Below are 18,043 nucleotides of genomic sequence, written 5' to 3' on the forward strand. Positions count from 1 at the left end.
GTTAACGTTGCTCTATGGGCCCAGGCCATCCTCGGGTCTGACTGTGGGCTCCTCACTTCCTAAGTGTGAGCTCAGCAGCCTGTCTCTCTCCCACAGCTCCTGTGGTTTCAGGGCATCCGCAGTCAGCTCTTGTCTCACCTGTTACTTCACAGTACTGGCTCAGCTCCTTCCAGCCTATGAAAGTCCTTGAGGGCAAAGACCACACCTAATCACTTCCTTTCCCCAGCACAGCTCTGTAGCTGGATACAGTATGACTTAAAAGCTCAATGAACCTGCATAACACAGGAGGCAGTATGGCTTGGAGGCTAAAAGCACAGGCTTTGAGCGCACCAGGTTTGAATCCTGACTTTGCCACTTACCAGTGGTACAATCCTGGGGAAGTTAACTTGATCCCTGAGCTTTCATATCCACCTTTCATACCAAATCTACCTGCTTACCTTCACTGGACTCTGGGCTTCTACCCTGTACTGCTGCCTTCTTCTAATCCAATTTGGAGAAACCGCTCCACTCCAGGCCAATCTCTCTACTGGCTTACTACATTTGCTGTAGTTTCCCCTCTCCTGCCCACTCTGTCCAAGCTCAGGAACAGGTGGTGATGGCTCCATCTTCTAAATAATTTCCACTGGCCTTTCAAGCTAATGTTCTTCCAGTGGCCACCCCACCTCTTTGCTTTCTTTTATAGTAAAATTCTGTGGAAGACTTTTCAGTAAGCCAAATACTTGAAGTCTCTACTTCCTTCCTTCTCATTCTCTCTTTAATGCACTGCCACCAGACTCAACCCATCATTATCACTTCAATGGAACTGCTCTGGAAAAGGTCACAGAATCCAGCAATCATTTCTGAGATGTCATCTTGCTTGGCCATCAACAGCTTTGATGGGGTCACTTTCTCCTCTCTTCTTCTTCTCCTGCTCCTTCCCCTCCTCTTCCTCCTCTTCCTCCCTTTTCTTTTCCCTTTTCCTCCTCTTCTTTTTTTGTTTTGGTACTAGTGTTTGAACTTAAGAGATTCTGACTTGCTAAATAAATGCTCCACCACTTGAGCCACATCCCCAGCCCCTTTTGCTTTAGTTTGTCTCAGACACAGTCTCATGATTTTGCCTGGTGCTAGCCCTCAGAATATGATCCTACCTTTGCCTCCTGAGTAAAAGGCTATAGTTGAAGGCAGGTGACACACCGCCCTAGCCTGCTCTTTCTCCTTAAAACAAACAAACAAACAAAACTCTTCACTTGGCTTTCCTTCTACATGACTGGCTACTCTCTCTCCTATGCTGGTTCTTCTTCCTGGAGGTCCACAATCCTAAACATTGGATGCTCCAGGGCTAAGTTCTAGATTATATTCTCTTGTATCCGTCAGTTACCTAGCACACAGCAGAAGTTCAAGAAAGATGGAGGTGACTAGGAATACAGTTTTGCTCTTGTTCAGCGCAGCCTCTCAACCTAAGGGTTTATATATCACCATGGCCTGGAGCTGCCATGGTGATATGAGGCTGCCTGCTGGAGGAGCTCATTGGGAGGGAAGGGGGGACTGGAGCAGAGGTGAAGAGCTCCATTTTGGTTGAGTTGAGCTGCTCAGAAGACATCCAAATCAAGGTACTCATTAGGCAGTTGTTAGAAGGCCTTGAGTTCAGGGGATAGGGTAAAGCTAGGCATGGAGACATTATTTAAGGACATACCAACTAGTAAAATTACAAAAAAAAAAATCTTGATGGATGGATAGAGGGATGGATGGATGGATAAAAGGTCTAGGACCTATGCCCTATCATAAGCTGTGTAGAAAGAACTGAGATTGGGTGGTAATAGCAATTATATGGAACCCTTATTTTTATAAAACAGTGTACATAGGGCTTTTATACACTTCATTGGATCCCTGGCCTGTCCACATTTAACCCATGAGAACACTGAGGGCTGCCCAGTCTCACAGTAAGTAGGTAATAATGGGCTGGATTCAAGTCTGGGCTGGTCTGCATAATCTTACATTCTACTTCACCGTAACATCATTGTATTTAGACATGAGATGGGACCACATGATTTCTGACATTTAGTGATAGGATGCAGCAGCTGAAAATATCAGATAAAAGCTGAAACAATGATGTTTCTCACCTGTAATCCTACTTACTCGGGAGGCTGAGATCTGAGATCCCAAGTCAAAACCAACATGGGTAGGAAAATCCTTCAAACTCTTCTCCTCAATTAACTCCCCCCCACACACACACACAAAGCAGAAGTGGAGCTGTGGCTCAAGTGGTAGAGCACTAGTCTTCAGCAAAAAAAAAATCTCAGGGATAGGGCCTAGGCCCTGAGATCAAGTCCCAGGATTAATACATACACACACACACACACACACACACACACACACACACACACACACAATCAGATAGATCTACAAGTGCTTACAGGGAGGGAATCCTAATAAGCTCTTGCCACTTAACTATTTAAACAAGTTATGCCAGTATTTTAATACTCATACGTATATACATAATTTAATACTCAAACATATATAAGCATGAGTATGCCTCATGTATATGCTTGATCCTTCCTTGGTACCTATACTTTTTGTTTGTGTTCTTTATTATCTTTAAGTAGTTATACAAAGGGGTTTTAATTCAACAAATCAGTTCATAAATACTATGTATCTTGGTCAATGTCACCCCTTCTATTTTTCTCCTTCAAGCTCTTTCCTAACCCCATCCATACCCTCAAGTTATGTGGTTCCATTTTCACATACATACATTGAATATAATGATTGTAAATACAATCAATAAATACAATCATTTGCCCATCCTTCCTCTTTCCTTTCATCTGCCCTAGTGTGTGTGTGTTTAAGACAGCTCACTATGTAACCCAGACTGGCTTTGAACTTATGATCCTCCTGCATCATTTTACAAGTGTTAGGATTACAGGTATGGGTCATGTTGCCTCAAAAAAAAATTTTTTTTGTACTGAGAATTGAAGCCCAGACCTTACACTAGCTGATAGATGCTCTGTCACTTCACGTGTGGTTCTAGCCCACTCTATATAGACTTTTTACCTCCAGCTTATCATGAAGTTACTCCGTTTTCCAAAATACTCACCCGTTTGTGTTAGTAATCTCCATGAGCTGGTCTCAGTTTCACCTTCTCTAGCTGAACTCTCCCTTAACTCATATTAAAACCTTGTGTTTCATGTTAAGCTGTGGAACATCCTAATCACTTATGACAGCCTGTCCCTGCTAGAACATTCACACCCCATCCTGGACTCTTCTGCTTCTCTTACTCCTCATGTCTAATCCACCTGCAAGTTCCATTGGCCCTAACTAAAAATAAAGCTGGAACTGAGCGCTGCCCATTCCCATTGCTGTCCAGGTCCAGGTAGAGCATCCCTAGCTCCTAATTGGTCTCTGCCTCTGCCTTTTGTCTCTCTTCCAGTACTGCAGCAAATCAGGTTCAAAACCTGAAACCTTCTGCTAGCTGAACTGGCCTTCTTGTTACTCCCCAGACACCAGGTGCACTTTCCTATCTGTTGCCAACAAATCTCCCATCTCGGAAAAAAGAAAGGTTTGGTTGTCTCCAGCCATCTTACTCAAATGTCATTTTAAATTTCTTCGTACCACAGATTGTTTTATCTTCTCATATGCTATGTCCTTGCAGTTTTACTTAGCATTGTTTGTCTATCCTCACAAGGGCAGAGGATCACCACTGAAACTCTGGACCAGCATGTGGAATGTGGCAGGAATTCAGTGATAACCACCTCAGTAATGACTGTCCTGCTCTAAGGCTTACTACCATTTGGTAAGGCAAGCAGTACAAGGAGAAGCACATTTAGGGGAGCCATGGTGTGAATGCTTGAGTCTAAGCATCTTACACTAGCAAAAGTTCCTCTCTGTCCTGCAAAGGCCTGGCAAACTCTGAGATCAATACCAGAGTGTGTGCCAATTCTCCGCCCTATGTCTGGAACTATTTGCAATGTCACATTACAAACTGACTCATGGGTCAGTTATTACTAAGTTAATGATGCTAAGCTTAGAAATGGAGCTCAAACTGTAGCTTATTTCCTGACATACACTGAACCATAGGAACAACTAGTTATTGTCTTGAATTAAAATAGACCATGAATGGATTTTGACTATGGTTTCTGTTTACACCAGTATAAAATCCAGTTAAAGAAACTGAGCTAATTTGTACCAAGCCAACACCCTCAACCAGATGTTACACAAGCCCAGGATAGTTGCTCTTTTTTTATGTACAGACAAACTAGGAAAAAACACCAAATGATTTGGCTATGGTTATTAACTCAATGTCTCCCTCTCTCCCGCTTTCTCTTCTCCTCTTCTTTACTTCTCTCTCCTCTCTAGTCTCTCTTTTTTGAGATAGAGCCTATTTATGGAGATCTACCTGACCTCAGAATCACACTCTACCTCCTTGACCCATTCAAGTGTTGGGATTACAGGTGTGTACCACATGCCTGGCTTTAAGTCCACTATCTTTACTGGTTTGGGGAAGAGTTCTTATACCTAAGGCATTCCAAGGAATCTTCAGAATGACAAATTGCTTTTATATATAGAAAAACTATACATTAATAATAAACTTTAAGCAATTGCGCGCGCGCGCGCACACACACACACACACACATACACACATATGAACATGGACTGAACTACTAGTCCTGAAAAAAAAAAAAGGTCAGGTAATATATCAGAAAAGCATCCTGTCAGCACCTATCACTTAGTGCCAGTCCATCAAGCCCTGTGTCCACCTTAACACACTGTTCATCCTAAAACCGAGAAGCCTCTATGCCTGTAATTTGAGGTATTCAAACAAGAATGGTTTACAAGTGTATCTTGACACTTATAAGTGTGGGAAACGAAAACAAATTCTAGATCTTGCCTATGACTTTGGGGACAAAGCTCCAACCAGCTTCTTTAAGCCCCCCTCAGGTTCTCTGAAGTCATGAGAAGCTCTGGCTCTCCCTACCTCTTCCCCATCCCCAGCTCAGGTCCTTGTAGTGCAGAGGAAATGTTAGCCCCTCCCTATCCTGTGCTTAGGGACAAATGCTGGTCCTGCTCCTGCTCAGCACAGTGACCTACGGCCCATTGGCCCCCAAATAGTCACACTTGCTCCAGGTCCCTTCCCACTGCCACATATCTGAATCTGCTCTCAGCATATTTTGGATAGTGGCAAACTCCCTTTCTGCAACATTATTTCCTTTCCATCTTTCAGAAAGCTACTCAATTGCTGGCCTTCCAATAACACTCTTTCTTGTTGGAATTTTATCTTTTGCATTCTATTAAAGAGATTGAAGGGGGCTGGGAAGGTGGCTCAGTGGTAGAGCGCTTGCCTTGCATGCATGAGGCCCTGGGTTCGATTCCTCAGCATCACATAAGCAAAAAGAAAAAATCCGGAAGTGGCGCTGTGGCTCAAGTGGTAGAGCGCTAGCCTTGAGCTGAAGAGCTGAGGGACAGTGCCCAGGCCCAAAGTTCAGGCCCCACGACCGGACCAAAAAAAAAAAGAGATTGGAGGCAGAAGGGAAGGTAGGTGTATATGGGATGGTCTACCAGCTTAACCTAGAATTGCTGAACCACCATTTTTATGTTTTTATTTTTCCTAGTGTCTTCTAGTTCATAGACTCCCAGATCTACCTCCTTCCTTCCTTCTTTTTCTTTTTTCTTTCTTTCCTCTCTCTCCCTTCTTCCTTCTTTTCTTCTTTCTTTCACTCAGGATTTGTGCTCACTAGAAAGATGATCTACCACTTGAGCCATACTCATAGACCTTTTTTTTTGGGGGGGGGGTTCCGGTCGTGGGGCCTGAACTCTGGGCCTGGGCGCTGTCCCTCAGCTCTTCAGCTCAAGGCTAGCGCTCTACCACTTGAGCCACAGCGCCACTTCCGGTTTTCTAGTGGTTTACTGGACATAAGAGTCTTACGGACTTTCTTTCCCGGGCTGGCTTTGAACCTCAATCCTCAGATCTCAGCCTCTTGAGTAGCTAGGATTACAGGCATAAGCCACCAGCGCCCGGCTTCACAGCAATCTTAATTGTAATGATAGACTAAGGAATTGGTAATGAAAATGCAATTCATCCTCTGTAATCATGGGTGTCAAAAAGCAAATTTCCATCATTTCCTGGTCACTTACCTCTGAGTTGCTGGAGTTCCAGATTCAGACTTTGAATGTTACTCTCATAGGACTCGAGATTCTCAAGGGCTTCTGCTTCTAAGGATTCATCCTGTTTCTCCTCCAGCATGGAGCTGAGCTCCTCTTGAGCTCTGGTGTACATATCCAGGTCCTGCTCCACTTCCTGAATCCTCACCAGTACTGAGGGGCATGGGAAAGTCTGCTCCAGACTCCTTTCTACATGCTCAGGGGCCTCCTTTTCTAGGGCCTCCCAGCCAGGATGATGACCAGAGAGGGGTCTGGGGGATGCTGCATTCACCCTGGGCTGTGAAGAAGGAGGCAGGGGAGCTGGGCGAGAGGGTCGCATGACCAAGAGGGGTGTAGGCTTGGGTCTCTGGTCAGCTAGCAAGTGTGGGGATGTGAACACTGGAGTAGAGGGTCTGGGTGGTGGTGGCCTCAGGACCTTCTTCCTTTCGAGTGGCTCTTGCAGGGGGAGGAACTTGGAGGAACCACGAACAATATCCTTCTCAGAATTAAAGTCCATGATTGAAAAGTGGCGTGAAATTTTCTCTGGCTCAGTACCAGGCCCTGACAGGCTCTTCTCAAACTCGATCAACTGTTGTGTCAACTTAGAATCTAGGTCAGTGCTGTGTCCCAGTGACAGTGTGGTGACATCTGTGGCCAGCTCCTTACCTTGGGGACCAGGCCTTCTCTGTAAGCTCTCTAATTCAGAACAGAAGCTGTTGGCACTTTCTCTGGATGTGAAGTGCTTCTTAGCATACCTGGCCATGGCATGGAGCTGGGGACTCCACTGGCTGGGTTTGGCTGTTCTGGAGCCAGTGAGAGAAGAGGCCCTGTGAAGGGGAGGCCCTGGCCTCTGAAGGGCTCTTTGCTGGGCATATGTTTTTTTGTGAGGGAGGCTGGAGTAGTCTCTAGTCCTGCCTTCCAGTGGGAGGTCAGAGAACTGTTCTGAGCTTTTTGCTCCTAATGTAGAACAATACTGATTTTTCTGCACTTTGGAATATAAAGGTACTTGAGGTTGGGAGGAAATACCATTGACTCCCTCCAAAGGCTTGGGCATGGAAGGATCTTTAGCAAGAGGTTTTTCATGCCTTTCACCTGAACTTCTGGAGTACCCTCCTGCTCCCAAGGTGGCTACATCTTGACCACAGAGCTTATTTCCATCATGTTCAGGAGCCCAGGGCTCTGAAGGAGAAATGCACATGTCAGAAGGAACATGGCTGGGCTTCACCGCCGGGTACTCTTGAGATTCCTGTTTTGGTTCCTCCACTACTACTGAGTTCTCAAATTCATCCAAACAGCTCTCCTGGGTCTTGGTGAGGCCATCTTCTTGTAGGGGAGTCGGGGCTTCCTCAGTCCTGGTGCTTGGACATAACTTTACAAACCGGTAAGGAAAAATGCCTGTCCTGCCCTTTAGCCTTCCTTCGAGCCAGCCATCTTCCAAGGTTGCCAGAATTTGAATTTTATCTCCAACTTCAAAATCCAACTCATTTGGCTCTAGGGCTTGGAATCTGTAGAGGGCAATTCCATATGAGCCTCCTTGTTCACCTTCATCATCCTCAGCAAGCCCTCTCCCTTCTTCTCCTCCAGGGATTTCTATGTTACCATTAGCAACATGGTCATCTCCCTTTCCAGAACTTACAGATTCATCTACAGTCCTCAGGGGACCCAAAAGCTCAACAAAACCTTCTGGGAAAATGCCTCTTCGACCCTCTAACTCCCCTTCAAACCAGCCCGGCTCAGGAACTCCAATAATGGTAATCACATCCCCTTCCCTGAAGTCCAGCTCCTCATCCAGCTGGGCAGAGAGACCCATCAGGGCCCGAGCTTGTCCCATGGAATATTCTGGAATTTGAAGCTGGGTACTCTGGGAATGCCACTTCCTGCTTTGAGAAGAAAGGCAGAGCTCCCGAACACAGGAAGATGGGAAGAAACCCCGAGCACCCCAGCAGCTTCGGCCCTGCAGCCAGCCTGCCGTGGGAGTGCCATCAAGAATCACCAGGTCACCTGAGGGAAAATAAGCAGAAAATGACTTCCGCTGTCACCCAGCATGATATTACTATGACCAAGAATGCAATTCAGCATTTTTCAACATCTGTCAACTCCAGGATATATACACCTGGTTTTAAGAGCACGAACACCCAAAACAAGTTGGTGAATTGGAATATTCCTATAGACCTAGTTTTGTCAAAGTGTAAGTCATGGAACCCTAGAACTGGACCCTTGAGATCCTTTCAGAGGCTATGGGAGGTAGCCAGTATTTTCATACTTGATGTACATTTTTCACTATGTTGACATTTGTGACAATTGTGCAAAACCACTAGGGGTAAGGGTTGGGGAGGGTGGAAGTAAAAATTGCTGGCAATGTATAAAACAGAGTGATGGCAACAAATTATATAAATGGTCACTGCAAGCCAGGTACTGGGTGTTGGGGGGTGGTCATGCCTATAAACCTAGCTACTTAGGAGGCTAAGATTTGAGGATAGAGGTTCAAAGCCAGCCTAGGCAAGAAAATCCCTGAGACCAATCAACTAGTAAAATGTGCCAGAAGTGGAACTGTGGCTCAAGTGGTACAGGGTCAGCATTAAGCAAACAAGCTAAGGGAGCATGTTCAGACCTGGAGTTAAAGCCCTAGTGCACACACACGCACACACACACACACACACACACACACACACACACTATAGTCACTATAGAGTCACTGCATCCTCACCACCAAAACTCATATGCAAAAATTACTAGTTTCTGTTAAGAATGTCCTCAAGGATATGTCTTGTAATATTCTACGTGATAAAATGGGAAGTGAGTACAAGACTTTTTCTGGCGATCTTAAAGCAAAGCACTGCACTAGCTGAGTTGTACACTTGATTCAGAAGCTTTTTCCACTGAACACTGTTTACGTGTAAGACTGACTGACAGACAGCTATGGTTATTTGGGCTTGGATACTGGCAGACATTTTCTCTGAAACAAAACAAATGAGTGTGTAACTGCAAGGAAAACAAACAGGGCCAGGCACTGGCTGCTCATGCCTGCAATCCTAGCTACTTAGGAGGCTGAGATCTGAGGACTGGGCTTCAAAGACAGCCCAGGCAGGAAAATTCAGGAGACTCCTAGCTGCAATAAACCACGCAGAAAAAGCTGGAAGTGGCTCTGTGCCTCAAGTGGTTGAGCACTAGCCTTGAGTAAAAGAAGCTCAGGGTTAGTACTCAGAGTTTAAAGCCCAGGATCATTAAAAAAAAAAAAAAGGGAAACAAACACCACAGGATTTTGTGCCAATGTTAAAATTCCAAGTTCCATATTAAACATTATTATTTTGGAAAATAATACCATGAGACTGACAGTGTTCTCATACTTGAAGACTTTTTAAAAATAATATTGACAATACAATTTTATGTTATATAATAAGAAGTCAACATTTGGAAAAACTGAATAACTCACTGAATCAATATTTTTCCAAATGACCAATGCATGCTGTTATAAAATCATTTATGACCAAAAGGTTCATTCCAAAAGCAAGGTGAGTGAATGGATGTTAGCACAGTATTACGGAATAGCTCATTGATACTCTACTGGGTCCAGCACTGTGGTTAACTCTAAAGAAACTACCACACATTGATTGTGATGTGATAGCAAAGAATAATTCATAATTTCTTGAAAAGACTATTTAGATACCCCTACTGTCTCTCATTACATATTTCTGCAATGGTGCATTTTTCCAGTATACTTCAAATCAAAACAACATATGGTAATAGATTAAATACAGATGCAAATATGGAAATCCAGCTTTCTTCTGTTAAATCAAACATTAAACAGATTTATGAAAATGTAAACCATTGTTATTCCTCACTAATTTTTTTGTTTGAAAAGTTTCAGTAATTTTTCATAAAAATGTTCTCACATTAATATATAATAGGATTTTTAGTGAACGGACAAATATTTTTTTAATTCCCTGTGTTTTGTCCTTTTTTGAGCTGATACTGGGACTTGAACTGCACTCTCACTTTGCTTTTTTGCTCACAACTGGTCCTCTACTATTTGATCCAGGCCTCCAATTCTGGTTTTTTGCTGGTTATTTGGAAATAAAAGTCTCTTGGATTTGTTTACCCAGGCTGGTTTGGAACTGTGATCCTCAGATCTCAGCCTCTTGATTAGTTAGGATTATAGGTGTGAGCTATTGGTGCCTAGTTTAAATCCCCAATTTTAATCGTTAATACAATAAATGCTGTCCCAAAACATGACTTCTTCCAGCCTACCAAATGATTCATGCCAATTACAACTTACAAATGTACCACCAACTTTATCAAGCTTTCATTATGAGTCAGGGAGAGTCTATCACCAACAGCTTCTTCTCTAGCAATCTTATTCTTATTATGTGAAAGAGCAAAATAGAAGCTTGCTCTCAACACACTCTAAAGAGATTCACTTGGGATGACACCAAAAGACTATTCATGTTTATGGCTATTCAGTTATAAATCTCCTCTCCACCACATACCCGATATGAGGCACCTAGGATCTGAGACCCTATTCTACACAAGAGGACTTTTGTTTTCTTTGCTTTTAAGACAAGGTCTCATTGTGAGGCTGAGTCTGGACTCCTAGGGATTCTTCTGCTTCAGCCTCCTAAATGTTGGGATTATAAAACATGTACTTCCATATCTAGCCCACAAGGGGACTTTTTTTTTCTCATAAAAAACGATGTCATGAACTCTAAGCATTTACTCATGCATTATTATCTCTCTGATATCTTTTTTTTTTTGGTCGTGGGGCTTGAACTCTGGGCCTGGGCACTGTCCCTCAGCTCTTCAGCTCAAGGCGAGCGTACAGCGCCACTTCCGGTTTTCTGGTGGTTTACTGGAGATAGGAGTCTCACGGTCTCTCCTGCCCGGGCTGGCTTTGAACTGCGATCCTCAGATCTCAGCCTCCTGAGTAGCTATGATTACAGGCGTGAGCCACCAGCACCTGGCTTCTCTGATATCTTAGCTGGAATCTTTACAAAACTTTAGAAACTCACATTCATCTTGGCCATCTGTAGCCTATAAAAGAAATAATTGTTTTTATCACTAATTCTCTACCTGCATATTAACATACTATACAACAACTAACATAAGGCGTTAGACTGAGTGGAAGTACTCAATATATTTTCACAAACTTCATGGATGTTCTTGAAAAGTAGTGTCCTTAGTCTTGTCCCTTTCCTTTTTCGTTTGTTTCCTTTTTGTTGTTGTTTAATCTTAGGGCTTGAACTCAGGGTCAGGGTGCTGTCTCAGCTTTTTTGCTCAAGGCTAGCACTCTACCATTTTGAGCCATAGCATGACTTCTGATTTTCTAGTGGTTAATTGGAGATAAGATCTCACAGACCTTCCTGCTTGGGCTGGCTTCAAACTGATCCTCAGATCTCAGCCTCCTGAGTAGCTTCAAGATTACAGGCATGAGCCACTAACTCCTGGCTTTTTGTTTCTGGTAGTAAGGGATATTGAACTGAAGACTTTACACATGGCAGGTAAGTACTCTGCCACTTAAGCCATATTTATGTTCTATTCTTGCTAAGTATCTGAAATTACAGGTATGTACTATGCTTGGCTTAATCCTGTGTTTCCTTTAATCCATGACCCTATATCCATTGCTCAGAGGTGCTGAGAATTACAAGTGTTTTCTCTTTTACTGATCCTGAGGCCTGCTACCAAGGCCTCAGAGGGAACTCACTGGTGACATGACTCTTCAGAGACAATGGGTCTCTGGATGAATAGGAAAATCAAAGCATGCCTTAACTCCCACTCCACTGGCTTTGAAATGACTGGCTCTCTTCGAGCTGTGCAATGACAGTGTTTTCTTTGTTTGGTGAGATCCCCATGAACTCACATAATAGAGCTTGTTTGCCTGTCTACTTTCTGCAGAAGGACTGTTTTGATAAGCTTTACTACCTGGCAAACTGTTATTCTGTTGGCTATTTCTATATTATAAAGATGAATATCAAAACAACCTAACAACAATAAAAACCCCACAACTTTGATCCTAGAAGGCTTTACTTTATAATACTCATCATTCCTAAGCTGTTTGTGTGTGTGGCTGTTTGTTTGCACAAATCTCTCTCTCTCTTTTTTTTTTGTCCATCCTGGGGCTTGAACTCTGGGCTTGGGTGCTGAACCCTCAGCTCTTCAGCTCAAGGCTAGCACTCTACCACTTGAGCCACAGCATCCACTTCTGGCTTTTTCTGTTTATGTAGTGCTGAGGAATTGAACCCAGGTCCTCATGCATGCAAGGCAGGCACTCTATCACTGAGCCACCTTCCCAACCCCGAAATCTCTCATTTTCATCAGCTGTGTAAAGTATTCCCCTGGAATCCTGGGTGATCCCTTAGGAAGGGAGGTTTTCCAGACTTCTGGAACACCAATCTAGGGGCCTCTTAGAAACGTGTGGCCAGATTCAAGAGCAGTCCAAAATAATTGTGGGCTTTAGGAAAAGGTGGAAGGGTGACACCTGCTGGAAAAGCACCTGATGACTCAACTTTCTCTGGGAAAACGCACAGAATTATAGGAAAACTGGCCCCAAAGCATATCATGAAGACTCAGGACCCAAGATAGACTAGCAATAACTAACATTTATTGAGTGTTTCTCTCTTGCTAGACAGAGGCATTACATGCCTAAATTTATTTAATCCTCATGACTAATTCCTTATATTTTAGAAAAGGAAAGTGAGGATGAGAGATTTAATAAGTGAGGGAGATGGACCTAAATCTAGGACTGTCAGAATTCTTGTCCTCACCAGATGCTGATGACACATGCTCTTGATCCTTGGCTACTCAGGAGGCTGAGAGCTGAGGCTCACAGTCCCAAGTTAGCTGGAGCAGACAAATCTGGAACTCTTATTCCAAATAACCAGTAAAAACCTACAACTTGAGGCATGGCTCAAGTGGTAGAGAGTTAGACTTGGGTGAAAAGCCTAAACAAGTTCAATGCCTAGTACAAGTACCAATACACACACACACACACACACACACACAAAGAAATCTTGTCTCCTATGCTATATCACTTTTTATTAACACATATACATATATAACATGCTCACATATGTGATTATAAACATAAATAAGTATATAAACCTGTGTGTGTACACATATACTCTTTATTCTTATTAAGCCTGATGCTTAATATTAAACTAAATAACAACTAAAAGGTAGCATGGTAAAATATGACATATGTCCAATACTATCCCATGTACTCTTAAATTTTACAACTCTGACATAATCATCAATAACTGTTGCAACAAGGGTTTCAAGAGAAAAAAAATCAATCAGAGGAGTCAGGATGAACAGTCTAGGGCAGAGATGAAGCAATGCAGACTACTCATGAGTTGAACTGGTAGGGCTGTCTCAAGCACTAGCCTTAAAACATGGGAAACCTAGATCTGAGCTCAATAAACTGCATGGGGAATAAAACAATACTTTCATTTTGTAGTGACTTTGTTTCCAAATAGCAAAATTAATCTGTGTTGATGTGACCTGTCATGTATAGAAAGCAATAGGGATTAAAATCATTGCAGTGTATCGAGCTAATCTTCCCAGAAAAGACAAATTGCGTAAGTACATTGACCTGTCTCATGCATGAAAATGTGCCTTTCCAAATGAAAAGCCATACTGAACTAAAAAGATTCACGAAGGGCATGGCAGTACAGAGCTTACTGGACCAGGATGCTCCTGCAGTAGATACCACAGAGACAAGAACAAGTTCGAAGGACAGGAAGCTCATCTTTTTCTAGTCTCTCCCCTGTGTACTTTGCCCTACACATCCTCTTCCTTTAGAGTCCATTTACAACTTTCAGCTTCTTAGGCTCAGCTGGTTACAGATTCCAGAGCCAGGTTGGGCCTGGTGATCTTGGCTGCCTGGATATAGACACCCATAGCTGCATGCTCAAGCCAGGGTCTTTTGGACTCTCTCTTTCTCTCTCTTACAATTTCTAAGGTGGATTTTAATTTCAAAATGAGGTAAGAAGACATTAGATCAGTCTTCTCAACACATGCTTCTTAAGAAAATCTTTCTCTCTTATTTTTGGTATCTGACTTGAGTACATAAGATGTAATTACAAAGATTTTTGATGCAAAAAAGCTAATTCCAGAAGCCACATCCTCAAATTCCTCATGCTATTGTAGACACACTGTGTATTTCTACACAGTGTGTTCTTCCACCCATTCTTTACACAAGGATCCAGGCACAGGGAAGGAAAAGCTATGTGGTGCATATCCACTGGACAGACAGATGGAAGCCCAAGTGCTCTTGGTCTTCCTCCATCCTACCTGGGCCTAGTCTGGCATGGACTTCAGGCTACTGCCATAAGCTCACCATCTATTTCTATCATCTTCCAGGTACTAATTAACAAAGATGTCTACAGAATACCTTTTCCTCTTAAGGCTGACACTCTACCACTTGAGCGACCCCTCCACTTCCAGCTTTTTGGTAGTTAACTGGAGATAAGAGTCTCATGGACTTTTCTTGAGGACTCTGGTTTTTTGTTTTCTTGTTTGTTTTTAAGAGACCTAGCTGTCAGGATAGGCACACTCCACCCTGCAGGCTCACATGTCTACTGTGATGTATAGCTTACCTCGATGGAGGGGAAGACTGCTCAGTTCCTGGGATGCAAACTCAGAGATGCATACAAAGAGCTTCTCTCCCTCCTTTAGACTGGGGATGGTCACAATTTCCACAAAACTGCTAGGAAACTGTCCTAAAAAATAAGAGCATATTGAATATTGAAATTTTTGTGGAGTTTTTGCAAGGATTTATTTGAGTAAAACAGGGTAAAGTAGGTAGAAGTAGAAAAAGAAGAAAATACTTCCAGCTTCTGACACAGGAAATTAGAGCTAAAGACTCCTTGAACATTTATTTTAATATTGAAGTTTATTTTTCTGTCTGTGTATAAGGACAAGTTTTTTTTTTCTGAGTCCGTTTAGAGACCCTGAATGGAAAACTCACTGAGTCTAATAGGTGGAGACTCTATGGTAGAGGGGCAGGGCACAGAATCACACGAGTGCTTCCAGGAAGGCAGAGAAGGTACTTGTCTGTGAGCACTTAAATGATCCTCCAGAAAGGCTGTAAAGGGAACTTGATCAGGAAATGCTGGTCTTCAAAAGTCTGAAAACTTAGCTCAGACACAAATGATAACTCTCCTACAATCTTAATTCATTACACAGATAGTAAGTTACCATGGAAGATCAGAGAAATGGGTCAAGAAAAACATGAAAAAGACAGGGTCTCACAGGATGGCTGTGAACCTTCTACGTAGCCCAAGCTGGCCTTAAACTCACAATCCTCCTGCCTCAACCTCCCAACTGCTGGAATCATTGGTGTGTGCCACCACATCTGGCTCTAAGAGCATGAAGCTTTTTATGAAAAAGATAGCATTTCAGAATGAAGATGTACAGGGTTTATTAGGTAGTTGTAGAAAGAACGAACCTCCCAATGTGAAAGAATAAGAACTACCCCCTGCCCTCAAGTCTCTTGAATCTGTCCATTTCTCTCCAGGGCTATCATCCTTTCCTACCTGGATGACAGCAACAACCTCCCACCTTGCCTCTCTGTCTTCAGTTTTGCCCCTTCTTCTCATCTTGAGCTTCCTATGATACAAGTGTGACCCAGTTGTGGTACTGTTCCAGTTTCCCTTACCAGGCATAGTTTGTCCTCCAGTATCAGCTGATGCTCCTCTGTACAACCACCCCCTCAACCATGCAAGCTTTGTGCCTTCCTGAAGGCTCCTCAGTCCCTTTGTTCCCTCTCCCTCTGGAACCTCTAAGGGAGTGATTCTCTTTGCCTGTTCATGTTTTGTCTCAGCAGAGACATCACTTTTGATGGGAAATCATCTACTTCACAAATGTGGGCTAAGTGTCCCCTGAATCTGCTCTTAGGACTGTATTACACAGTCCAAATAAGACTTTACAAAAAACATCTGCAAGTCAAAGATTAGATTTATATAGGCTCATTAATGAGAGAAACCCATATTCCTGTGTCTTAAAGAATGGGAAAAAGGGAACCAGAAGCATGTAATATGGGAGACAGGAATCTTTAGGGTCAAGATGACCTTAGTTCAGAGCAACCACAGATGTAGAAAGGAGAGAAAAGGATGAACCACGCTGCCCTGCAAAGAATGAACCACGGGGCAGGGAATGAGAGAAAAACACAGCAGAGGAAGCAGGTGGAGAACACCCTAGGTTCCATCAATCAGAGGTGAATGTGGCTGTGAAAAGCAATGATCACAGGGCTTCTGAAGACAGGAACAATACATACATTGAAAAGAAAAAAAACAGCACTGAATACAAAGGCTCAAGCACTGGGAAGGGAAAGGAAAGAAAAGGGAAAGACATGGGTAGAAAACTAAACTAGTGACAGCTAGCATCTAATCAGGATGCTGAAGCATCCTGAAGGAGTCACTAAGGAGAGAGATCACTAATGATGACAGAAACTGTCCTCACAGCAAAGGCTGCAGTGTGCATACAGAAGACATGAACGCATTCTGAAGTTCCTGGTTCAGGTTCCACAGTCCACTGTGCATAGAAGGAAATATGGGCCTCTTACCTGTAACGTCCTCCTTCTTCCCTAGAAGCCAAAATTCATCCACCACTGCCAACACCTCGATAATATCCCCCACAAAGAGTGGCAGCTCCTCTGATACACTAGGGCAAAAGTCAAAGATGGCGCGGACCACTGAGCCAGTCTCCATGCTTCACAACCTGGAAAGGAAGGCCCAAACCATCAGAGATAGCAACAGTTAAGATGTACTGCAAATCTGTTTCTTGAGAATGATAAAGCTTGAAACATTAAGACACTTAAAATGAAATTTTAAAAAATAAGCAAATGAGTTTCCTTATTTTTTTAAAATAAAACATTTTCTCATATATTTCTTTAAAGAATAATTATTTCCTCACATTTTATTTGAATCTCAAAACAATTCTGATCCTGAAAAATAAAAAGTATACCCTATACCTATTCCTCAGATTGACAGAGAAGGCCAGGTGTGGTGGCACATGCAAAAAATCCCAGCTATATAAAAGGTTCTCAAAAAAAGCTGATAGGCTGGGTGCTGGTGGCTCATACCTAGCTACTCAGGAGGCTGAGATCTAAGGACTGGGATTCAAAGTTGGTACAGGAAAGTCTGTGAGATTCTTATCTCCAGTTAACCACCAAAAAGCAGGAAGTGGAGGTATGGCTCAAGTGGTGGAGGGAGCACCAGCCTTAAGCAAAAGAAGTCTAGTGAGAGTAAGAGGTCCTGAGCTCAAGCCTCAGTACTACCACATACACATACATACATACAACAAGTTGATAGTGATGGTGCAGGTCTATAATCCCATCTACTTGAGAGGTGAGACAGAAGCATAGTGTTCTGAGGCTGTCATAAGGGCAAAAAGCAAAAGACTCCATATAAATAATATGAGACCCTACTATAAAAATAAAGCAAAAAGGCCTGGGTGCAGCACAAGTGGTAGAGCACAAGGCCCTGAGTTCAAATCCCTATAGGGCAAAAAAAAAAAAAGTGAAAGAAAAGATTCAAGTTGGTAACGTTCAGGACATGAAGTATCAGGCAACACATTACTTTTTAACTATTTATAAAATAGAGAGTTCACTGTGTTGAAAATGAATTATACAACTTACTGGCCAGGACCGGAGGGAAAAACTGGGAAAGAGCAAAAGAAGGGGTGACATTGTCCAAAAAGAAATGTACTCATTACCTGACCTATGAAACTGTAACCCCTCTGTATATTACCTTAGTAAAAACAATAAAAATTAATATTAAAAAGTAGAGACTTGAGACAAGGCATTTCTTTTATTCCCCATACTCATCCTGAAGATCAGGACATGGCATTTATCCAGCAGGGCCAGGACTCACTGAGGTGTTCTGGCTCTGTGTACTGTGACCTGCCCACAAGCAGCAGGGCCCACCTTGCCTAAGGT

General features: G+C 42.9%; 1 protein-coding gene across 1 annotated transcript in view; it reads right to left on the reverse strand.

The window, feature by feature from the left end:
• Dnmbp (dynamin binding protein) overlaps positions 1 to 16,814 on the reverse strand; it is a 54,197-nt gene extending 37,383 nt beyond the window's left edge. Inside the window, exons 1-3 of the mRNA XM_013017580.1 lie at positions 16,670 to 16,814; positions 14,703 to 14,825; positions 6,106 to 8,112 (exon numbers count right to left, since the gene is read on the reverse strand). Coding sequence (XP_012873034.1) covers positions 6,106 to 8,112; positions 14,703 to 14,825; positions 16,670 to 16,814 — 2,275 coding nt within the window. The remainder of the gene's footprint in view (positions 1 to 6,105; positions 8,113 to 14,702; positions 14,826 to 16,669) is intronic.
• Between the last annotated feature and the right edge of the window lie 1,229 nt (positions 16,815 to 18,043).

This window comes from Dipodomys ordii, unplaced genomic scaffold (genome assembly GCF_000151885.1).
Source record: "Dipodomys ordii isolate 6190 unplaced genomic scaffold, Dord_2.0 Scaffold36, whole genome shotgun sequence".
Classification (NCBI taxonomy): domain Eukaryota; kingdom Metazoa; phylum Chordata; class Mammalia; order Rodentia; family Heteromyidae; genus Dipodomys; species Dipodomys ordii.